Source organism: Gobio gobio, assembly GCF_949357685.1.
Source record: "Gobio gobio genome assembly, chromosome: 20".
NCBI lineage: Eukaryota > Metazoa > Chordata > Actinopteri > Cypriniformes > Gobionidae > Gobio > Gobio gobio.
The window spans coordinates 28,044,343-28,069,769 of NC_137113.1; the positions used below are offsets into that span (position 1 = coordinate 28,044,343).

The 25,427-nt window shown below is 37.3% G+C and overlaps 1 protein-coding gene across 2 annotated transcripts; it reads right to left on the bottom strand.

The window, feature by feature from the left end:
- Positions 1-260: 260 nt before the first annotated feature.
- On the bottom strand, positions 261-25,398 carry kif20bb (kinesin family member 20Bb). 2 transcript variants are annotated; one of them, XM_079801115.1, is made up of 31 exons: positions 25,314-25,395; positions 24,969-25,081; positions 24,779-24,868; positions 23,446-23,565; positions 23,209-23,347; positions 22,950-23,131; positions 22,782-22,839; positions 22,489-22,686; positions 22,180-22,291; positions 21,233-21,304; positions 21,006-21,155; positions 20,748-20,910; positions 20,361-20,624; positions 19,989-20,125; positions 19,698-19,827; positions 15,930-16,122; positions 15,796-15,857; positions 15,564-15,683; positions 13,843-14,885; positions 13,512-13,650; positions 13,314-13,436; positions 13,164-13,224; positions 12,936-13,058; positions 11,446-11,540; positions 11,220-11,360; positions 9,189-9,347; positions 8,867-9,061; positions 6,254-6,328; positions 6,023-6,161; positions 5,780-5,910; positions 261-616 (listed from the first exon to the last, which is right to left on the bottom strand). In XM_079801115.1, the coding sequence occupies exons 2-31, from the start codon at positions 25,068-25,070 to the stop codon at positions 533-535; spliced, it is 4,800 nt and encodes a 1,599-aa protein (XP_079657241.1). In that variant the 5' UTR covers positions 25,071-25,081; positions 25,314-25,395; the 3' UTR covers positions 261-532. The 2 variants fall into 2 exon arrangements, with proteins under 2 accessions (XP_079657241.1, XP_079657242.1); XM_079801116.1 differs by having other exon boundaries at positions 267-616; positions 8,867-9,058; positions 11,220-11,357; positions 25,314-25,398.
- Between the last annotated feature and the right edge of the window lie 29 nt (positions 25,399-25,427).

Below are 25,427 nucleotides of genomic sequence, written 5' to 3' on the forward strand. Positions count from 1 at the left end.
ACTTACTCTTCTCTGATGACAGCCACCCTCCATTTACTGACAGTGGAAATAAATGAGTATCATACAACAAGTTGACCCCCCCAAACATTCATCTGGAACACTCTTCATCCCCATTCACCTTACTTCTTTGGAACTGTCTTCCTCATCGGAGCCTTTTTTAAAGGATGTAATGATGTGAAATCCAACATGATGGGACAGTAATGCTTTAAGCATATTCAGCTAATGTTTCTCTCTTAACCATAAGAAATGAAACCAAAATGATATCTGCTTCTAGGCATTTTTTTTAATGAACAGCATTTTTTTTCTTCACATTTTGTCCAATGACCACAGGAAATCGAAGATTAAAAAAAAATAAAAATTACACGTAATAGTTGTGAGCTACATACATAAAATATTTACAACCATTCCCAGTGTTAATGAAACAAATGAATTGTTCAACAACATTTAGGTATTAGACAAACAAAATATGACAATTTGGATTGGCCATAAAATTGACCTTAAATTACACTTGGCCATCAAATTAATGTTTGTATCATCTCTTGGCAGTTCTTGTTCGGAGTTTTCTCTTGATTATGAGATGATCGCTCTCTTTATCATCTTCACAGCCTCCAATGACCTGTAAAATGATTCCATGAATTTAATACTAGTGCCTAGTATATTAACACTGAAAAGCTTTCAAACAAATCGACAATCAACCTTTTTTGTCTCTATGGCAAGTTGGGGGCTTAAAGGGTTAGTTCACCCAAAAATGAAAATTAGCCCATGATTTACTCACCCTCAAGTTATCCTAGGTGTATATGACATTCTTCTTTCAGACGAATAAAATCAGAGTTATATTAAAAAAGTCCTGGCTCTTCCAAGCTTTATAACGGCAGTGAATTTTTGTTTCGTATAACTGCTCCACATACAGTGGGGCAAAAAAGTATATAGTTAGCCACCAATTGTGCAAGTTCTCCCACTTAAAAAGATGAGAGAGGCATGTAATTTGCATCATAGGTACACTTCAACTATGAGAGAAAGAATGAGAAAAAAAAATCCAGAAAATCCCATTGTCTGATTTTTAAAGAATTCATTTGCAAATTATGGTGGAAAATAAGTATTTGGTCACCTACAAATAAAGCAAGATTTCTGGCTCTTACAGAACTGTAACTTCTTTAAGAGGCTCCTCTGTCCTCCACTCGTTACCTGTATTAATGGCACCTGTTTGAACTCGTTATCAGTATAAAAGACACCTGTCCACAACCTCAAACAGTCAGACTCCAAACACCACTATGGCCAAGACCAAAGAGCTGTCAAAGGAAAACATTTAATGAAAATTGTAGACCTGCACCAGGCTGGGAAGACTGAATCTGCAATAGGTAAGCAGCTTGGTGTGAAGAAATCAACTGTGGGAGCAATTATTAGAAAATGGAAGACATACAAGACCTCGATCTGGGGCTCCACGCAAGATATCACCCTGTGGTGATCACAATGATCACAAGAACGGTGAGCAAAAATCCCAGAACCACATGGGGGACCTAGTGAATGACCTGCAGAGAGCTGGGACCAAAGTAACAAAGGCTACCATCAGTAACACACTACGCCGCCAGGGACTCAAATCCTGCAGTGCCAGACGTGTCCCCCTGCTTAAGCCAGTACATGTCCGGCCCGTCTGAAGTTTGCTAGAGAGCATTTGGATGATCCAGAAGAGGACTGGGAGAATGTCATATGGTCAGAAGAAACCAAAATAGAAATTTTTGGTAAAAACTCAACTTGTCGTGTTTGGAGGAGAAAGAATGCTGAGTTGCATCCAAAGAACATCATACCTTCTGTGAAGCATGGGGGTGGAAACATCATGCTTTGGGGCCAGGATGACTGATCCGTGTAAAGGAAAGAATGAATGGGGCCATGTATCGTGAGATTTTGAGTAAAAACCTCCTTCCATTAGCAAGGGCATTTGAAGATGAAACGTGGCTGGTAGGGATGCACCGAATTATCAGCCACCGAAAATTTTTGGCCGAAAATGGCCCAAAAGTGCATTTTCGGTTTTCGGCCGAAATACTTTTATCACCGAAACAATACGGCCGAAATGTTGTGGTGGCGCAAACTGAAACCGCGACCTGCACGTGCTTGTCTGAAGCAATCACATCACAGTTCAAGCGGCGGCGCGCGCGTGTGAACGCGATCATTTGTGAGCGCGATCGATCATCTCTTCCTTAAGAATAAACATGAATGAACATCTAAGGTGTGTTGAGGATACATTACAACTTACTGTCACGTATCATATGTGGTGTAAACGCTCAATCAGTGTTTCAACCGGAAACACCTCAATAACTGCTTGTAAACTAAACAATGTCATGTAACGTTAGCATCACATTTACTCAGGCAGTCATTCAGTGTCCACAGAATTGTATTCACTAGAGTAAATCAACTCTTTCACTAAATATATGACCTATATTAGCCTTTATTTTCATTATATTCTACTTAACCTGTTAATGATATCTTGATTATTTCATGTATGTTTAAATTAACCTGTCATGAAAATGACAGACACTGTGTATAAATGATTATATTTCAACAACGAATTGGATAAAAAACTATTTTATAATTAGATTTAGAAGTTATTGCACTGCTATTGCTATTGTACTGTGTTATTTGAGTGTTGATTATTAGACCTAAAAATAAATAGCAACTGAATTTGGGCTAATAGTTTGGGCTCTGTTGTTAACGTTTAATATTAATGTGCAAGTAAGGACTCCCTATATAGTTTACAGCAATATCTTCAATAAACTTTTTGTTATAATTGAATTCATTTAAGGACAGATACTTTTTTTTTTTCAGTAAACCTGAAAAAAATAAATAAAAAGCCATTTTGTAAAACTGCTGTACCGAACCATCAGTTTTGTGTACCGTTACACCCCTATTCTACAGCTAACATATGGGCTATGGCAGTCTTTGTTTTGATACACTATTATGTTGAAGGCCTACAGAGAAAATAGTTGTATCTTTAAGCAGTTGCACTTGTTCTGAATGCACTTTCTTGTAGTAGTCCTACAGAGAATTTTTTTTAAATGCACTAGACCTAAATGCACTTTGTTTTTATGAGAGAACATTTAATTTTAAAACCTTTCAGTAGGCCTGTACATTATTATTTAATGTACAAATGAGTGGGGTCAAGTTAAACATTTTAATTGTATTTTATACTGTGCATTGTTGCAATGTGCTAAATAAATATTGGCATAATTTGTAATTGATTTATTCTTTGAAACTTTAATATTAATTTATGCAATTTCAATGCCTTGATTTTAGTAAAGTTAGTACACAGTCATAGCCATAAATGCAATGGTATTAATAATTGGCATAATTTCTTTCGGTGTTTCGGTTTTCGGCCTTGGTTTCCTCTTTTTCGGTTTTGGCCAAGAATTTTCATTTCAGTGCATCCCTAGAGGCTGGGTCTTTCAGCATGACAATGATCCCAAACACACCGCCCGGGCAACGAAGGAGTGGCTTCTTAAGAAGCATTTCAAGGTCCTGGAGTGGCCTAGCCAGTCCCCAGATCTCAACCCCATAGAAAATCTTTGGAGGGAGTTGAAAATCCGTGTTGCCCAGCGACAGCCCCAAAACATCACTGCTCTAGAGGAGATGTGCATGGAGGAATGGGCCAAACTACCAGCAACAGTGTGGAAAAACTAGGGATGCACCGAATCCAGGATTCGGCCGAATATTGAGCTTTTTTACGGGGTTCGGTTTCTGCCGAACCACTAAATTTTTTCCCACCGAACCGAACCCTAGGTTTGCACTATGCGCGCTCCGCTGGAACGTAATGATGCCGCCGTTGATTAGGCTACGGGAAGGTGTTTACTAGGTGGACCATTCGAATCTAGTCGGCTGTGAGAAAGTGAAAATGGAACTCATGAACAGAAAACGTGGCAGTACTTTAAGTCAAAAGAAAGGTCGATTCAAGTCGAGCTACATGTTCAATTTGTAATGCCCATTTGTCTCATGGTGGCAAGGACCCTAAACAATAGCCGCTGTTAAAACATTTGCATATGAAACATCCGAAAGAATACGAGTTGTGCATGAAGGAATACAGACAGCAGCCAAAATGCAGCAACTTCAGGTAGTAGGCCTACCTCAATCCACAACTTGTATGTTTGTTTGTTTTTTTAAGTAACATTTCTAAGTGATGTGGGTTAGCCTGGAGAGCAGTCTGTTGACAGTTAATCCCACGGCAGAAAACACCCTCTCAATCCTTCTGTCTCCGCAGCGCGAGCCTCTGACTGCGCTCCCCGTTGTGCTGTTCTTTGAAACGACAGAGGGCGACTCTGAGTAATTGTTCTATAAACCATCAGGAAAAAGCGGCGAGTAGAACATACGTGACAATGTTTACTTTAGTAAACTTGACCAAAACCACACTACGAAAAGCCTTAAACAAGGCTTCAGATGGCACTCTGATGTCCTGGGAATACAGAGAGAACGCCTCGCTAGAGTGGCCAGCCTCGGGAAGTGCCGTTCATTTGCTTTCCCCCAGTCAGGAGCTTGTACTACTGCTGTATTTTTCTGTCGAAATGGTCCCACAGTAAGCTTTTCCATTGCTTAATTTTGCGAAATATGTCTGGTTTGTGGTTGCCCATGTCGACGCGCACCGTGAGTGAACAAATAACGCTATAAAGTATATTTTTCTAACAGAAAACGTTTGACCTCTGTCATTGCCACAAAGGATATATGACAAAGTATTGAGATTAGGGGTGTAACGGTTCGCGTATTCGTACCGAACGGTTCACGGGGTGAGTTCCAAATGGAATCAGTATTCCCTATTTGATCATCCCTATGTGAGCAGGACACGCGTGTGCCATGCCGTATGTAGCAGTTTGGAATGCACTTGGCAAAGGGAGCGGAGTAATTTCCTCATTATCTTCAGCTGGGATTTTCCTGTGACAACGCAGCGCCGGCATAAATAAATATATAATTCATATTTTTAAGAGTTATATTACTTTTTATATACAGCAGCCTATTACAAAGCATATTTTTATAAACTCTTTAAAATAAAAAAATATTTTTATTTGCAACAGTTAGGCTAAAAAAAAGAAAAGAATTATGCAGATTAGTGATGCACCGAAATGAAAATTCTGGACCGAAACCGAAAATTTAGTATGCACTTGGCCGAAAACCGAAACTGAAGCCGAAAATGTTTGAAAATCCCAGCTGAAGATAATGAGGAAATTACGCCGCTCCCTTTGCCAAGTGCATTCCAAACTGCTACATACGGCACGGCACACGCGTGTCCTGCTCACATAGGGATGATCAAATAGGGAATACTGATTCCATTTGGAACTCACCCCGTGAACCGTTCGGTATGAATACGCGAACCGTTACACCCCTAATTGAGATTAACTTTTGTTATTGACCAAATACTTATTTTCCATCATAATTTGCAAATAAAATCTTTAAAAATCAGACAATGTGATTTTCTGTTTTTTTTTTCTCTCATTCTGTCTCTCATAGTTGAACCGTACAGGCTATGATGATACAGGCCTCTCTCATCTTTTTAAGTGGGAGAACTTGCACAATTGGTGGCTGACTAAATATTTTTTTGCCCCTCTGTATAACTGCTCCACACAGTTCCGGGGGGTGGGGGTGGGGCTTACACAAACGCATCGCTTCGCTTCAGAAGGCCTTTATTAACCCCCCCAAATGTTACATAGCTGGCGTAACATTACATTATTATCTTATTAACATAAGGCATGCTTCTCATTCATTCCTGCATGCATTTGATTCATTCTTCACAAACATTACTTACAGAGGGGATGTCCAGTGGGGAGGAAACCTGAGTCTTGAAAAGCTTTCGTTTGGATCTCTTGGGTTTGTTGTTTTCAGAAGCATTTGGCAGAACAGGAGACTTAACATTCACCATGCTCATGATCTTCTTGGCTGAGGAGGAAGTTAAAGGTTTGGTCATGCTGAGATATAGTATAAAACACTTTTGGCAGAGAGCTCCAATCGTTACCATTGACTGAGTGTAAAATTGAGAGGCAGAGCTGACCTTTGCTTCCAAAGAGGGTTGGAGAGCTCTGGATGAAGTCACCAATCTTCTGGAGAGTTCTGTCTTTTTTACCTTTCAGGCTGGAAGGAGAGTCTTTCTGCTTAAATTGACTCACCTTTTTTCCTTGCACTGTGGGAGTCTGGTAAGGAGCAAAAAATATTAACAAACAAACATTACAGAGACAGATGTAAGATGTCACAAGTATACTGTATTGACAGAAAAAAAAGTCACCTCAACAGACTGCATGTTATCCCAGTTATTCACCTTCAGCCGTCGGTTTTTCCGATTTTCTGACTCAACTGAGTTCTAGAACAACAAACATATAATACAAGTTATATGACTTTGAGTTGCATTACATGTAAGGATGTCAAAGTGAATGTTTTAGTGCACGTGATTTAATTAAATTAGTTTTACAGTTCATTTTTAAATGTCATTAATGCCATTCAATTTGACATGGATGTGATATGAGTTTATCTCTACAATAGGTGCAACATAATGACCTTCTTCACCATTTATTTATAAATTCAACCCTTCAACAAAACAGGGTTCCTACACAACTTTCATTTCAAAATTCCATACTTTTCCAGACTCAAATTTCCAGACTTCCCTACAGATTTTTCCGACCATATTTAACTTGTTCTGATAAATTGTTTTAAAATTCAACTGCTAACAAGTATGTTACATTCTAAAGATTTAGTAATGACGTTTTTGCCTTTTATTACGATAGGAAAGTAGCTAAACAGGAAGTAAGGTGGGAGAGAGAGGGGGGCGGGATTGGGAAAAGTCCATGAGGCAGGACTCGAACTCGGGTCTCCCGAAGCACAACAGCACTACAGACGCACTTACCCACAATGCTATCAGCGCCGACAAGTATGTTACACTCTGAGTCAAAACCTCCATGTAGGCTATCATGTTAAATTTGTAAATTTGAAAATTGTAGCTACTGTTGCTTGTACAAGTCAATTTAAAACCAAACCCAGTCAAGTTCAAAGCACAAACTGAAATGCTAAATCAGTGCAATGTTATTCATATTTGTAATTTTGTAATTTAAATAACTGTAAACCCCTACAGAAACAGAAGGGACGTTCATGTACAATTAACCAGAAAATTAGAAAATAGAGCTAAAGTCAATTGACAATGCTTAATTGGCTGTTAGGTACAGCAAACTTGTAAAGACTGTTTAACCAATAGGCTAATTATAAATCAAATATTTAGAAATCCTATATTAAAATATTGCCTTTTGTGACCTTAACGATTAAAATGCTAAATCAGTCACAATTTTTTAAAGGGTTATTAATTTGCCCAAAAATGAAATTTCTATCATCATTTACTTACCCTCAAGTCATTCTAAACTAATAAGACTTTTGTTAATATTGGAAATCTTGGACACATGAAGATATTTAAAGGATTAGTTCACCTCAAAATGAAAATGTTCTAATCATTTACTCACCCCAATGCTTTCCAAAATGGCACCAACTCAGTTGGTTGCTCAAAAACTTAATTTATTCTCACTGAAGAAAGTAAGGCATGGATATCTTGGATGGCATTGAGGTGAGTAAATGATTAAGACATTTTCAGTTTGGGGTGAACAAGTCCTTTAATAAAGGGACTGAAATCTCTCAGATTTAAAAAAAATATATATATTAATTTGTGTTAATATAATAAAGTCTTATGGTTTTGAAAGACATGGGGGTAAATATATTTGGGTGTACTATTCCTTTAAGAACTCCACCATCGACTCAAACCCAACTTGCTTTCTCAAACTACAAAGTGCTGTGTCAATCGGTACATTATGGGCTTCGTGACTTGATGTGGTCGATCTTGGTCCCACCTTGGTCTGGGCCATTAACGTTGTGAGACTTTGTGTGGTGGATGCTGTGATGAGATGACAATGCTTTTGGCCTAGCATATGGCTTACAATTGCCGCCTCCCCCACATGTCAAATAATTTGACACAAAGTTTGCAAATAGCTTTCTTTGTAAATTTTAAATCTTTGGCTAACCAGGCTTTATATTTAGGATTGGCAAGCCAGCCCTCGGAAAACTTGCATTTTCCCATTTTGTTTGCCGTGAAGTCCACACTCAAATGTAAAAATCAAGGACAACGTTCCAGGTTTTTTTAGTCAAGCAGTTTGAGGTAGGGGCGCTGTGATGGCAATTGCCGCCTAACAAAATAACAACCAATCACTGCAGACCTAAACTCCAGCAGATCAAGTGTAAAAACGATCGGCAGCGCTGGCAGACTGATCCAAACGCCATGAAAAAAACCAGATTGTATACATTATATATTTATTATATACATTTAGAAATTCTTAATTTTATATTTAGAAAACGAAATAGGGACAATAGTCTGGAAACATAAATATTTTTCCATACTCTGATTAATTTTTTCCATACTTTTCCAGAACTGGAAATTACTCAAATCAAATTCCATACTTTTCCAAACCCCGTAGGAACCCTGACAAAAGTAAACTAATTTGCATTCTTTTTATTGTGAAACGTAATTATCATTGGACTAAATCATCATTGAATTACGAAATGCGTTAACTATGTAAAAAGTATAATGATAAATCATAAAAAATTTGAATCAATGAATAGGTCTAATTATATGTATTTTAAAATATAAATTAATATGTAGTAAGGAAATTATTGCAAGACTAGTTAAAGGTTCTAACCAGTAAATTTCCATGATTTTTTCTTGCCTTTTTTTAATGAAAATCATTTTGTAGTAATCGCACTCACAAAATGACTTGAAATTCATTAACATTTCCAAGTTTTCCTGGATCGTCAGATCCTGGATTGTTTAGGAAATCACAAAAATGGTTTAGAAATGGTATCTGTATACCTGCATCTCTGGGCTCTTTCTCTTCCTGGCTGTACGTCGGAGTTTGATTGTGACAGACTCTTCTTCTCCCGGTTTCCTGACATTCATTCTGTCAGGTTTAAGTGGTGTAAAGCTGATTTCTAGCTCAGGTTTGGGGAAGCGCTCATCTCTGAGACTCTTTGTGGAAAGGACAGAGGAGTCCAGTACTGCAACCTGCTTTGAGTAATCGCCAACACATATTATATATGCAAAATTTTCATACAGACCAGAACTATTCCCATTTTGCATGTGCTAATGCTTCTTATTAGTTGCATGCATTTTACATTAATATCACTCAACTGACCTCTTGTGTTGAACTAAATGAATCGCCTTCATTCTTTGTCTTCACGTTTGAAGTCTGTTTGCGACTGTCAACTTTCCGAGAAGCAGCCAAATCACCTTTTACCCTTTGTAATTTTACAATGGTATCTTGCTTTTCAACCAGCTGCTGCTTTAACATTTCCTGTAATCAGTATGCATGGAAGTGAGGAAGAGAAAAATATGTTTTAATATTATACCATAGCACTACCACAAAACATTGCTGATTTAAAGTATTCTAAATATCGTACATCATAACAAGTGATAGGCTGTTATACTGGTCAGAATGATCAATGAGGCAGTATTTGGTCATTTTTAAATGATTAGGCTTTGGTCAATAACATTCATCAACTGGCCTAATAAAAATGGTCATTACTCTTATTGTCTGTTCCAAAATCAAAAATCAGAGTAGTGCAATTTGACTATTATTTGGTGAATATGAGCAAATACTGTATTCATTCATTCATTATTGTCCCGCCCAACCTTTTTAGCACTATTGACCATAAAAAAACCATTGTAGTCTATCTAGATACTTTCCTCGTAAACATATACAAATATATACATATACACACATATATATATATATATACACATATAATTTATATACACATATTATATATATATGTATACACATATATATATATATATATACATATATATATACATATATATATATACACATATATATATATATATATATATATATATATATATATATATATATATATACACATATACATACATACACACACACACTGAAGTTTTGGGATGCCTGCCTCACATGCACATGAAATTTAATGACCATTCTTAATCCGTAGGGTTTAATATGGAGTTGGCCCACCCTTTGCAGCTATAACAGCTTCAACTCTTCTGGGAAGGCTTTCCACAAGGTTTAGGAGTGTGTTTATGGGAATTTTTGACCATTCTTCTAGAAGCACATTTGTGAGGCCAGGCTCTGATGTTGGATGAAAAGGCCTAGCTTGCAGTCTCCACTCTAATTCATCCCAAATGTGTTCTATCGGGTTGAGGTCAGGACTCTATGCAGGCCAGTCAAGTTCCTCCACACCAAACTTTCCCAGTAGAGTTGAAGCTGTTATAGCTACACTATATTGCACTTGTTGATGTAAGGCTTGGATGCAGCTGCTCGGCCATGGAAACCCATTCCATGAAGCTCTCTAGTCTCTACACACTGTTCCTGAGCTAATCTGAAGGCCACACGAAGTCTGGGGGTCTTTGTTTTAATACCACTAAAAGTTGACCGAAGAATATTTAGTAGTGAGGAAATTTCACAAATGGACTTATTGCACAGGTGGCAACCTATCACAGTACCACTCTTGAATTCTCTGAGCTCCTGAGAGCGACCCATTCTTTCACTATTGTTTGTAGATGCAGTCTGCATGCCTAGGTGCTTGATTTTATACACCTGTGGCCATGGAAGTGATTGGAACACCTGAATTCAATGATTTGGAGGGGTGTCCCAATACTTTTGGTAATATAGTGTATGTGTGTGTAATATGCTCTTAAAGAAGATGCATCGTCAAATAAATGCTATTTAAAGCATTGCCCCTACAGCGATACACATTGAGATGGACATCACTGGGCTTGCATAATATCTTATGCTGATTTTAAGATGACATGTTGAGTTTAAAATAGCCTAACATTTTTAAAAACACGCCCAAGACCTCTGCATTCTGATGCAAAAAACATATAATTTGAACACAAGCTTCATTTCATCAGATGATCATGTCCCCAGTTTGGGCTTATGTAAGACTAGTTAATGAATTAGTCGTTTAAGAAATCAAACAAATAAAGAGTTTTGCACATTCCATTTTTCTGCTGTGCCATTACTGTCCTGCTGGAGTCCTGTCATTCCTCCTGTTGGCAGGCCACTCGAATCACAGAAGTGATATTAACTCAGAAACCTGCTGTGTAAATAAATTACTATTCTGAGCTAAATCCTGCCCTCAAGCAAAATAACAAGGCAGGGTGAGAGAGATGGAAATGCTGATCCTATTACCAGCTGCAGCCTGTCCGGTTGGTCGTCTTCTAGTTGCCTTGGTGCCTGGGCCACTCTCTGCTCTTCCCCCACGGCTGCTCCATCCATCCTCTTTCCCTGCCTCTTTTCTAGCTTATCATCAGCCTGCTCCTCATTAGGCTGCTGAAACATCAAAAGAAATCATTCTACCGCTGGCAAACCCCAGTTGTGGAAAAGTGGGAGAGATTAAAGACTTCCAGGTTCTTACCTTTGTGCTTTCTGCAGGTCTGCTGGTTCCCCGTTCCTCTTTATCAGAGAAACCAACACTTGGTTTCTGATACATCTCTTGCAGTTTAGCAAGATCTGAGAAGAACAAAGAGATGTTTGTGGTGTTAAGTTTCAGTTTCTTTGTTTGTTTTAAAAAAATATTATAAAGCGCTTTATACAATACCAATTGTTTTTAAAAGCAGCTTTACAGTGAAAATTATTTAATTATGCAATAGTTAATTTCGGCAGTACAGCAGCTCTAAAAGAAAATAGTGTCATTGTTCAGCTGAAGTCAGTTCAGTGTTGATTCAGTGCCATTGTAAAGATAATCAATTATTAAATTAGTTCATTTTGATCTATAAAGCAGTTCTGCAGAAAAAAGTGATGCCATTGTGTCCAGCTCAGTTCAGTTCTCATCCAATAGTGTCAGTGCAGTCAAATCAATAGTTGAATATTAATTGTCCCCAACTAAGCAAGTCAGAGGCGACAGTGTCAGGGAACCCAAACTACATTGTGTGACAGAATGGAGAGAAAAAAACCTTGGGAGAAAGCAGACTCAGTCGGGGGACCAATTCTCCTTGCCAACGAACGAACATGGAGTGATTATGACTGAGAGGTGATACATTGTTAACGTGTAACTGAAGTAGTGTTACCATTAAACCAGAACTCCAGTAGATGATACCAATACAGGGAATTTTCACAATTCTCAATACCAATTGCAATCCAGTCTTGAATGATTTCATAAATCATTCTAATATGCTTATTTGGAGCTCAAGAAACATTTCTTACTGTTTCTTACTATCATTCTTATCATTATCAAATTGTTTTGCTTAAGATTTATTTGACCCATTTCTTTTCAGGATTCTGTGATGAGAAAATAGAAAATTAACAAGTCAATATCACTATTTAATTAATATTATTAACACATTTGATTATAACTATATATGAATACTGCTAATACTGAAAATTAAAAAGTCCATATTGCTGATTAAAGGCACAGTATGTAAGTTTCGCCACTAGAGGTCATTTATTCAAAACAAAGGAATAGCTTGATGATGGCGTGAATGAGCGTGGAATCATGGGAGTTGCATGAATACCATGGGGTAACGCGTATATGACGTCATTGACAGGCGACGTAATGACACAGTTCATAACACTGGTTACAATAGCGGATTTCTCCGTTTTTAAACATGGTTGTAAACATTTGGGATAATGTAAGCACGCAGGTCAACAAAATATATAACATTGTTCTAGTGGTTTTTGGATCATTTAATCTGAAAATCTTACATATTGTTTTGTAATTAACTTTAATTAATATTAACAGATTTGATTAGTATTATTTTAAATTAATTCTGCAAATACTGAAGAAAGACGTATTTGTTTGGTAATAAAATAATTACAGTAATAAACAGTCATTTTGAAATCCCTACACTGAATTTTACAGACTTCTCACAGTGTGTTGTCTAGGAGAGATTTATAGGACTCTGTCACCTTCAGTTATGGTTTCAATCTCATTCGGCCTGGCCTCCAGCAATTCCTCTTCATCTGTCTGTGTGCACTCTTTATTTAAGTTAACACACGTCTCCTCAATCAGCTTCTGCTCTGCCAAAAGGTCTGGAAGCAAAATCAGTCTTATTAAGGACAAAACTTAAGCCGATTTTGTTAACACCAAATAGTATTGCGGAAAAAAGGGTATAAATGAAAAGACACATGGGTTACCTTGACAGGTTGTTTTGAAAGGCTGTATGTTTTCTTCTTCTATTGCAAGGTTTGACTGCACCTGTGAGTGAAAAGAAGTGGAATAATCCAGCATCTAAGACCTGATAGCATCACAAACTGAACAAAGCTGAGGGAAAGAGCAGCACTCACAGTCTGCAGTGGATCAATAGCTTGCTCTGTGCAGCTCAAAATGTGTCCAGCCTGATCCCTCATCTCCTCTGCTTCACATAGTCTCTGTAGAAACATTTTGTTTTCTTCACTCAAGGTCAAAATCTGAAGGAATAAAACAAACTAGTTTAAATGACAGTAGGCACACTAACAACAGACAAAAGTGGTGACTTTACCAACCTGTTTCTCTAACTGTTCTTTTTGCAAGTTAGCCTTACATAACTGATCACTGACATCAGATCGCTCCCTCTTCACCTGCTGCAAATTGCAACTCATGGTCTTGATTTTATTGAGTCCATCGGTCACAAGTTCTCTCGACCTGTAAAAAGACCAAAAGGTCATTCGGACCAGCTGTTGTTCATTAAACAATTTTTCTAATTTCCGTGCTTTACCAACTAGAAATAAATAGTTGAAAAGAAAGAGTAGTAATGTAAGATTTAGTGCATATCAAACAAGACAGAATTGAGGACCTACTTTTTATGTGTTATCAGAAAGTTTGGATAAGACTTACTTCAAAAGCTCTTGGGCTTTAGTCTCTAGTTCTGAATCTTTATGAGTCAGATCTTTCTCCATCGCAGATATTCTCCTCTTGGCCTCATCTCTTGCCTTAGAGATCTCATCCTCAACAATCGCTCTTACTACGTTCAGAACCTCCTCGTGTTGGTTCAGTTTGCTCAGCATTTGCATGAGTTTGTCCTGCAGAGTTTTCCAACAATCATCTCTGGAGTCTTGCTCTTGTTCTTCCATCTTCCCCTGCTGATGTTTCAGAGCGGTCAGCTCTCCCAGCAGCTCAGAGTTGCTTTTTATTTGGGCCATAACAAACTTTTGAGCTTCATAACGGCTCAGTAGGCTCTGATATTCCTGTGTCTGGGCATCTCGCTCATATTTAAGCCGACTGCAGAGCTCTTCCAGCTGGCACACATTCGCTCTGGCCTGGGTGACCTCCTGCTCCAGGTCATTGATCTGTCTGCTCTTCTCCTGAGATAACTCCACCATTCTCTTGCATTCATCCTCTTTTTTGTCATGTGAGAGCTGGCAGGCACAGATTTCCTGACGTAAATTATCTGCCTCCATCATTAAAGAGTCAATGATTTTGGACTGACTGCAAGACTCTGATTGATGTTCCTTAATCAGAGCTCTGGCTGCATCAAGTTTTTCTGAAAGGTCACTGGCCATCTTTGTCTGAGTGCTCAATTCAATCTGGAGAGTTTTGAGATTTGAGCTCATCTCATTGGCTGCCTGCTGAAGTACATGTAACTCATTGGTAAGAGCCTTGTTCTCATTTGTGACTTTGCTGACCTCTGCTCTCTCCATTGCCACATTGGCTTCATGTGCATGAGTCAGCTCTGCCAGTCTATCAGAGATATCACACACTGTTTTTTCAAGTGAACAGTTCTCAAGTTTAAGTTCATTCAGCTGGTCATCTTTAATTTTCAGTTCTTGCAAAAGACTTTTAATTTCCTCCCCTCTAGGTTCAGAGTCTTCATTCAGCAAACACTTGCAGTTGTTCTTGAAATGTAGGATTTCTTCTTTGATAGTGTTAATTAAGGCCCTCTGTACATGTGAAAACAAAAAAAAGCATGGCTCATTACAGTCCAAATTTATAACTTAATGTATTTTATATGTGTGACCTCAAAAAAGTTAAAGGAAAGCTATTACTTTTCCTTGGAACACAACAGGATAATTTAAGAATGTTCAAACAACTCTTTTAAATACATTGATAGTTCACAGTGACCATATCTGTCAAACTCAAAAAAAAAGAAAAGAAAAGAGACCATAAACACAATAAAAGTTCACATAACCATTACAGGATTTTCAGTTAACTTTTTCAGACACAAAGCTATTGAATTAATTATTGAACACATTTTGGATGAATATAGTAAAAAGAAGCAATGTGAGCTAAGTTTATTGTGCTTTAGTGTTCTTTTGTATTTAGACAGATCCCCTATAAACTCTTGTTGGTTGAAAAAAAAAAGATACTTAAATTATCCTTTTGTGTTCACAGAAAGAACAGCCTACAGGTTTGAAACTAAATGATGGCAGTCTTATTTCTAGAGCACCACTCTTTCCCAGAGATTATTCCATGAAGAGAAAGCCTGACTGAACTGGAACTGGTCAACATGCACAGTTTGGGGTAAGTAAGATTTGTTTCTTTTGAAAGAAATTCATATTTTTATTCAGCAATAATTTAAAATAAAGGAAGTGTAAAAATGGTAGTGTAAATAAACTCACATCTTTAGTAGCTGCCTCCACATTTTGGTCCAAAGTAGTCTGTAATATAGAGACCATGCCATCTTTCTCCTGGCAGATTGACATGAGTTCCTGACATCTCACTTTCCGGTTTTCATAATTCTAAAAGAGACAAACAAAAATATCAACACAGAGCAGAAACTATGAAGTCCAGATAAATAATCAATTTACAATAACTGTAGATATTTAAAAAGAAAACTTTAGTTCGTATTACCCTATTTGCTTGAAGAAGCTGGTCATTTGTTTCTTGTGCCTGAACACACATTTCTTCAAACTCTGAAAAGGGAAATATAATTAGACTTATGTCATAAAAAATGTAGTTTTCCCCTTTAAGGCAAATGAATACACCTTTAGTTTTAAGACTGAGAAGTTGTTGGCTTTTGAGAAGCTCCTCTTTCATCTCCTCCAGCTGTGTCCTCAGACGAGGTGATTCAGGGACATTCGTCAGACACATGTGCACTGCCTCTGCATCTCCCTTTATCTTAGCTAGATCATCTCGCATAGCTTCGATCATGCTGTCCAAAAGCTCAATCTTAGCCTCCTAGAATGTTGAGAAGAAAAGCATTTTCAAATTTTCAAATGCATGCTGTCTGTTTTTTAGTCTTTTTTTCTTTCTTCCTAAACAGATATATCATTGTGTTAAAATGTATGCTAGAATTTCCTGAAATGTGTGGTAGAATTTGCCACTTTTCCATTATCTTATCCGATGAATTTGTCTAGATCCATATAGATTGTTCCAGGGTTCCCACACTTTCATGAACACCAGATTCAAGGACTTTCAAGGACTTTTTAAAGCACCTTTTATTTTAAATCAAGCACAATAAATACGATAAAGGTGGGTGTGTTACTGCCAATATATCAAATACCTACTGTCCCTATGTCTATCATTAACGCAGTAACGCTAAGGCATATACTGACAACTAAAATACAATTTCCAATGAGGAAAAATTAGCAATTTTACAAAGTTTTTACAAGAACTTTGTAATTTTACAAGAGCGAGCGAGTTTTAACGAGAGATGCAGTTTGCAGCTCTTATTCCTGCTTTTAACATTTAGTTCACACTAGTTTTAGTTCTTTTTTATAAGTCATTACTTAATTAAAACATCAACATATAGAGATAATATTGTATACATGAATTTTCCAATTAAATGAAAAGATATGAACAAGTTAATTGTTAGGTATTAAAAATATGCTAAATTATTTATCAAATCAACTGTACATTTACCTTTTTAAAAATCAATTTGAAGGCTTTTAAGACCTGCACACATATATTAAACATATATAATTGCTGTCGTTATAACGGCCCATTTCAAAAGTTTACGTGCTTTTCTTTTTTCTTTTTTGAGCAGTGAAGAAATATTGCTCTCGTCAATACTTGCCAGCATTTCAATAATGAAAGTCTAGATCTTTAAAATGCATCCAAATTACAGCAAAGCGCAACCGTACGGTGGCCTGCAGTGGTCAAAAAGGATATAAACAGTGCATTTTGAAGTGATTTCATCTTGAAAAGTTGTGGATTCGGACGGCAATTAAATGACCACACGTCCTTGGTGTTTGTCTAAAAACAGTAGGTAATTCGGCCGGGGATTTTTATGCGGGTGGTGGGAGAAAAACACTGACATTCTGGATTCGGGCTGCAATAAAATTTCCGACTAGCCCCTGTCAAGGATGAAAATACCTTATGACCCCACGAGAAACAATTACCATCCGAATAGGGCTTTTGACAGAAGATGGCGCTTATGGAACAGCAAAAATATATTAAAATAGCTTCCTCCCGTAATGCTGTTTTGTTCTGGCAGTGCATGAAAGCCATTTTTTGTAATAGCACATGCTACTCTAACAAAATGCAGTTCATGCTTAATTCAAGCACTTTCAAGGACCTATGTTTGTTTTCAAGTACTTTCCAGGCCTTGAATCCATGTGTCTGACATTCAAGAACTTTCAAGTACTTTCAAGAAGCGTGGGAACCCTGTCGATCTATAGTTTTAAAATCCTACCATTAGCTATTAAAAACCCACTCCATTAGATCCATCTAAAGATCATGGGTTACAAGGAAGCTAAAGAAAGTTCAGGCTAGAGGTCGACCGAGAGTGGATTTTACAGATACCGATAACTAGGTTGGACCGCACTTGCCGATAACCGATTAATGACCGATAGTTTTTTTAAATGGATACTGGATTAAAAAACATAAGTAAACCAGTGTTGAACTTTATAACAAAAAATAAAAAAACAGTACTGATCCATGAAAGTGTGCTAAATTAAAAACATATAAATATGAATCTGAAAATGAGAAGTTCTAACAGAACAAATTCTTCAGAATTTTTTTTTATCATTAAAATATTACAGGTCAAATGTATTTATTTACCTATAACCTAAAAACATGCATGTACATTTCATAGGTAACACTATGCAGGTCCCTATGCCACAAGGATGTATTAGCTTACATGAACTATATATGCATTATGCATACATTTTTACAGCATGTATTAATATGTGCAATACAATTGTACCTTGATCATTCATGTTAGTTCATAGTGCATTAACCAAGCTTAACAGATACAAATTCAAACTCAATTTAATGTTGAAATGAACATACTAACAATGAACAATACTTCCACAGCATTTATTAACCTTAGTTACTGTTACAAATGGAATCTTATTGTAGTGTTACCATTTCATACAAATCTAAACGGTTTCGCTGTCGTGTTTTAAACGCGCATCTGATAGCTCATCATTTCAATTATCATATAGTGACAATGCGGGAAGATCAGTTATTTAGTTGATGTATTTAATTTAGTTTAGTAATTAAATTTATTAGGATATTTAGTTGAAAATTTTGTGTCCCCAACTGAGCAACTCCATCAGGTGGCATAATGGAGAAACCAGGCTCAGTCGGGGGGGCAGTTCTCCTCTGGCCAATTAACAAACAGTGTATGATTATTATTCTAGCAACTTTACAGGTCAGAGGTCATATTAGCTCGGAATATTCGAAAGATCGGAGTCATCACGCCGGAGACGGGTTTATTGAGGATGCCGTGTCGATTAAACAATTATTACATAGGAATATTCGAAAGATCGGAACCAAATGATAGAGGCAAACAACAGAAATAACAGCTATAAACTAGGGCTGAACGATATATCGTTATCGTATCTATATCTAGATATGAACTTTCAAGATATTACTATCGAAAAAAGCAACGATATAGATTTCCCCTCTCCGCGCTCGCCCTGCATACAACTCTGGCAGTCACAACAAACATCAGTTTTTCGAGTGCCCTTGAATGCCCCGCTAAAGCCAGCGCGCACACACTACCAGGGGCGCGGGAACTATATTGTGAGAGGGGGGGCGGCGTTTCCATGGTGATGCGTCATTGCTTGTCACGTGACACACCACAACAGCGCTGAATGAATGATGATCTGCTTTTATGTCATTTTTTATTCAGAATATTCACAAATGTGTTAGTTATGGCATGAAATATCTGATATTCCGATTGTCAAATACATGCAAGTGGAAGTATATTGTTGTTTAAACACCTTTATAACGATGGCGTTAGTTGAGCTGTGTGCGCGATGGGCGCCGCAAACGCAGTTCAGAGAATCGGATCTGTTGGATTTACAACCTCTATGTTTACAACACGTGAATTCATCCACTTCTCCCGAAATACTTAAAAGTAAGTGGCTGGTGAACTGGGAATAGAATAGAGTAAACATTGAAGTTACTTACACAATGTGTATCTGATATGAATAAAACGTGTCGAATTATAATGGAAAGGATTATTATTACCTCTTCCATAGACATCAGTGTGTATTTTACAAACTCTAAATGTATTGTTTTTTTAGTACATATGTGAATTTATGTGTTTGAAACCTAAAATAAACAGTATGTGGTTGAAAACACTGAAAAGTAGTGATATATGACAGCTCTGAGCGCGCCTGTCTCTGGCTAAATTCAACATTTGATCATGTGATGCTTGGGTGCATGGGTGTTTGAATTGAGATTGCGATCTTTTAACGATTAATCATGCAGCTCTACGGACAATGCACACTGGCTTATAATTAATTGGATATTAATGGCACTTGTCCTTATTCTTTTACATTACAATCATCTGCATTTACCTTTGCTGCATTCTCGTCAGTGCTAACAGCGGCCATTTCCCCAAATGTTCTGTTCACCAGATTCTTCAGTATCTCCAGCCTCCTTTCTGCTCTTTCCTCAACTATTTCTTTCTCTCTTTGGAGACGTTCACTGAAAATGTTTAAAAAAAACAACATAAATTGGTGCATTTTCAAACAAATCTTTGCTGAAAGCAATTCGCGCTGAACAATTCCCCAACTAGCAGGCTCAATCTGAAAGCTACATCTGTGATTCATTATCAGTTCATCACTATAAAACAGTGTTTGACTTACTTGTAGTCTTTTTCCATATTAGAAAACAGCTCCATAAACTCTGTGGTGACTTCTTCACGAATACGAGATTCCATAGTTAATTTTTCAGACTCGTCTTTGGACAGCTTCTCTTTGAGCTCTTCGATTTTCACCTGTAGCTGTGGCAAATATAACATATTAGTATTTCATATACAGGTGCATCTCAATAAATTAGAATGTCGTGGAAAAGTTCTATAAACTATATCATATATTAGTTTCACCTTTTAAGTTGAATTACTGAAATAAATGAACTTTTCCACGACCTTCTAATTTATTGAGATGCACCTGTAGTTTAAAATAACACTGAACACTATGAACATGCATTCATGAAAACTGAAGAGACACCTTGAATACCTCACACAGCTCTTGACTTTCCACAGCCTCTAGCACAGTGTTGTTCTCCATGCTCTCATCGCCACTCTCCACATCTTCCTCACCAATTTCATCATCATCATCATCTTCATCCTCCTGCACATCCTCTAGACTCATCTCCCAGCCCATGAGTGAGCTTCTCCTGGTCCAATCCTTCTTGTCAGCGTTATTGATTATCATGGACACATCTCGGGCAGATCTCTTGAGCACAATGCTAGGAGCTGGTTTAGGGTTGAGGACCACTACCTAAAAGGGAACAAAGTCAAAGTTCAAAATAAATAAATAGCAAAGAATCAAAAAATGCTATTAATCAGTGTTTCTAATAATCTGAAGCTGTCAGTGTAAAAAAGAATAATGGTCCTTGCAGACCTTCTGAGCCACCGCTGAGAACTTGAGGACATTCAGGGTTTCATCGTACATTGAGGCACACTGGTTTATGTTGATGATCATGCAGGTTTTTCCACGGCCACAGAAAAAACCCTGCAAATAATGTGTGAGCTTGCTCTCTCTGAAAGGGACATGCTGATGAAACCTGCACAAAAAGATATTTGTTCCATTTCAAGGAAACTTGCATCCAATGCAGCCCATTAAACAAATTAATTGTTTTAAAAGTGGATATCGTCTCACTTGGATTGTGTTTGGTTGAGCCTCAGAGCGTTGATGCATTTTCCTAGAGTTAACAAGGAAGTGTTGATGTTTCCAGCTTCTTTTAAGCGGTCTCCTCGGTTCTGTGTCTTTGCACATCGCTCAGATCCAGCCAAATCACATAATGACAACCTTTAAAAACAAATCAATTAATGAATAAATCACTGATTCTATGTTAAAGTAACAGTGGTGTGATTGAGGTCACATACTCGCTTATTGTCTGAACTCGAGGAACACCCACATCTTCAATCCGCAAGATTCGAATGGAAAATATACTGTGGCTATGGAGAAAATTATCATTTTAATTCACTTTAAAAAGACTTATTTTGAGAGTTAATTATTAAGGTAACACTTTGTTTTAAAGTGTCCTTGTTACATATTTTACATATACTTAAAGGGTTAGTTCACCCAAAAATGAAAATTCTGTCATTAATGACTGACCCTCATGTGGTTGGACACCCGTCAGACCTCAGAAGCTTCGAAGCGTTATGAATCAGTGAGTCGATTCATCAGTTTGAATCGCCAAATTTCAGCAGTTTGGCGGTTTGACACGCGATCCGAATCATGATTCGACTCACTGATTCATAACGCTTCGAAGCTTCATGATGCCTTGTTTTGAAATCGTCATCACTATGTAAGTCGTTATTTAGGGTTTTTTTGCGCACAAAAACTATTGTCGCCGATTCATAAAGTTATTGTAGAACCACTGTAGTGAGATGGACTTTGTAACGACGTCTTTAGTACCTTTTAAGGGTCTTGAGAGTGTAAAGAGAGTGTAAAGTGCATTGAGCCAATGGAGGCCTTTCAGAGCCATCAGATTTACACTGTGTCTGAAGATGAACGGAGGTCTGATGGGTGTCAAACGACATGAGGGTAAGTAATTAATGACAGAATTTTCATTTTTGGGTGAACTAACCCTTTAACATAGTAATAACAGTAAATTATGCACTGTACAGTATAATTATATATTTAAGTACTGAGTAATATTAATTAACTACATGTACTTACTATAGGGTCAGGGAAGGATTCGGAATTGGTTTAGGGTTAGTTGCATGTGATTATGCATCAATTACTGTTATGTAACATATGTAACAAGGACACTGTAAATAAAGTGTTACCATCAATATTAATGCTAAAGTGGTTTAAAATAAAGTACCTTCTGCTTGAGATGTTGTTGAGCTTGGTTGATGAGAAACTTTGATTTTTTCTTCCAATTTTCACAACTTTTAATGCTTCGTCTGCACTGTTAACTTGAAACCATTTTAGATCTGGGAAAAATATTTAGACAAAATGAATAAATAACCATATAACTATAGACGTAAAACCATAAAGATGATATCCTGGTAAAGAACCTATATTTAATTATTAAAAATATTTATTGAACTATTATTTTAATGATTCTTCACTATTACATTTTCTACACAGAAAACAAGTTAACTTTTTGTCTTCTAAGTTATTGGGTTACCTTTGACAAAACCGTTGCCTTTAACATCTTGGGCTAGTCGCAGCACACTCCTTCTGTGAGAGCCATTTGAAACAAGATCAAGCAGATCATGGATGCTTTCATTGTAGATTTCACAAAAGGAGACCCACACTGAGAATTTAACATAAGAGGTCTCATCCAAACAGATACTGTCCCCATTTGTGTCACTAGAAGTGGAGCCTGGAACAAGAAATCAATGTTATGTGTCAGCTTACATTTACTGGCACAATGCTCAAAGGCAAAGAGAAAAACATAAAACATTTGATAATTCTTACTGTCAAATGATGAACAACTAGAGCTGGAGATGCTGGACAGTGTTTTCTGGGAGTCATTCTGATAAACATCAAGAAACAGCCATGATTTATGATGAAGTATTAGTAATGTTCTTCTCTGTACTAAAAGATTGTATATAAGAATATTGAACAATATATATAAAAATTTACATCTTTAAATCGACGAAGAAGGTTTCTCTTATTTGTAGCTTCCTCGTCCTGCTGCTCTTTAGTGAGTCTTGTGAAGTCGACACATCTGTGAGGTTTGATGTTGTTTTGAGAATATATTCTGCCGTCTATGCTGTTAAAGATAACATTCAATGACCTGGGCAGAATACCATCTGATTCAGGGCCTATAACAAAAAAGAAGAATAAATAGACATTCAAATGTATTAATAGACAGCTATACATTCATAACAAACATCCTTACCAAGAAAAGTAAACGTCTTCCCAGCATTGGTAACTCCATAAGTAAAGATTAAGGAATTCCCTCCCTCCAAGACTTCTTTCACAAGGCTTTTAGTTGTTCCATCGAATATCTGTCTTTGAGTTGTTTCTGGACCGTACACCTAAAAAATTAATTCAGCATTGTTACAGCAGAAAACATTTTTCAAAGCATGTTCACAATAAATCATAATGCTAGAGGTGACTGTGGCCGCCCTCATACCTGTGAGAACTGAAATCGTTGTGCCAGTTGTGGGCCGAATCTCTCGCTGTGTCTGGCTGTCAGAGAGGCTCTAGGTGCCTTCAGAATCACAGTATCTGGAGGCTCGATTGAAATGCACTCCTGTTTGTAGAGATTACAATCATCCAACAAGAAAAAAAAAAACACTGATTAGGTCCCGGTTTCACAGACAGGGCTTAGATTAAGCCAGGATTCGGCCTTATGAACGTGTCTTAGAAAAAACATTACTGGTGTGTATCTTGAGACAAAATAATGGCACTGGCACATTTTAAAATATGTCGAGTTGCTCGTTAAAATAGCTCAAACATGCATTTTAGTCTGGGAGTAGCTTAAGCCTGGTTTGTGAAACCGGGGGTAAAACGATAGTTTGCGAAAAAATGAAAATTCTGAAAATGATGTTGTTCCAAACCCAGATCAAATTAAAATTAATGGTAATTGAAGCTTTAAAGGGTTAGTTCACCCAAAAATGAAAATTCTGTCATTAATTACTTACCCTCATGTGGTTGGACACCCGTCAGACCTCCGTTCATCTTCAGACACAAATTAAGATATTTTAGTGTAAATCTGATGGCTCTGAAAGGCCTCAATTGGCTCAATGCACTTTACACTCTCAAGACCCTTTAAAGACACTAAAGACGTTGTTACAAAGTCCATCTCACTACAGTGGCTCTACAATAACTTTATGAATCGGCGAGAATAGTTTTTGTGCGCAAAAAAAACCTAAATAAAGACTTATATAGTGATGACAATTTCAAAACACGGCCTCATGAAGCTTCGAAGCGTTATGAATCAGTGAGTCGAATCATGATTCGGATCGCGTGTCAAACTGCTGAAATTTGCCGATCCAAACTGCTGAATCGACTCACTGGTTCATTACGCTTCGAAGCTTCATGAGGCCGTGTTTTGAAATCGTCATCACTATATAAGTCGTTATTTAGGGTTTTTTTTGCGCACAAAAACTATTCTCGTCACTCCATAAAGTTATTGTAGAACCACTGTAGTGAGATGGACTTTGTAACTTTAGTCTTTAGTGTCTTTTAAGGGTCTTGAGAGTGTAAAGTGCATTGTGCCAATGGAGGCCTTTCAGAGCCATTAGATTTACACTAAAATATCTTCATTTGTGTCTGAATATGAACGGAGGTCTGATGGGTGTCCAACGACATGAGGGTCAGTAATTAATGACATAATTTACATTTTTGGGTGAACTAACCCTTTAAGTCAAACTAACATTTTTTGAAGATGGTTATACATGTATTGGAACAACATGTGGGTTGTGGTGACAGAATATTTCTCAGAAATGGACATTTCCAGGCACCTGTGATTCCCCTTCTGCTCTCTCTGTAGAAGTGAATGGACGTACTCGGAGATAGACCTGCAAATGCTCTTTTTCCAGCAATACTGAGTCCTGTTGGAAATAGAACAATGCAAAATAAAAGAATAATTACAGCCTTACAGATTCAATTGCTTTAAACATGAGTTATGTCTGTTAATAATAAATAACTTACTCTTGATAATTTGGAGAACTCGGCGAAGAGATCTTTCCTGAGGTCTTCAACCGTTATAGATCCAACTCTATCAGGCTTGCTATTTAAACACGATTCCATCATCTTGAGAAAGCCTATCAAAATGTTTGACGTTTAGATAAACATTTTGTTATTATATGATAACAAAGATTTAACGTGGCTAGCGTTACAAGCAAAAGTACAACAATAATTACGCATCGACCATTGAACGTGTTAAATGAGCTCATAAATAAGATGTTATCCTATTAAACTAAGAAGCAATTTTGAATTACATGTAAGAACATACATGTATTCCCTGTGTGTTTTTTTCTAGCTAATTGCACTTACTTGTTTTTATTTTCTTTTGTTTATCCCTTTTACGTTGCTAGCATGCTTCTTTCCTGCCGCGGCGGTTCGCTATTCAAATCGGACCAATCGGAGAGCTCGCTACAGACGTAGCCC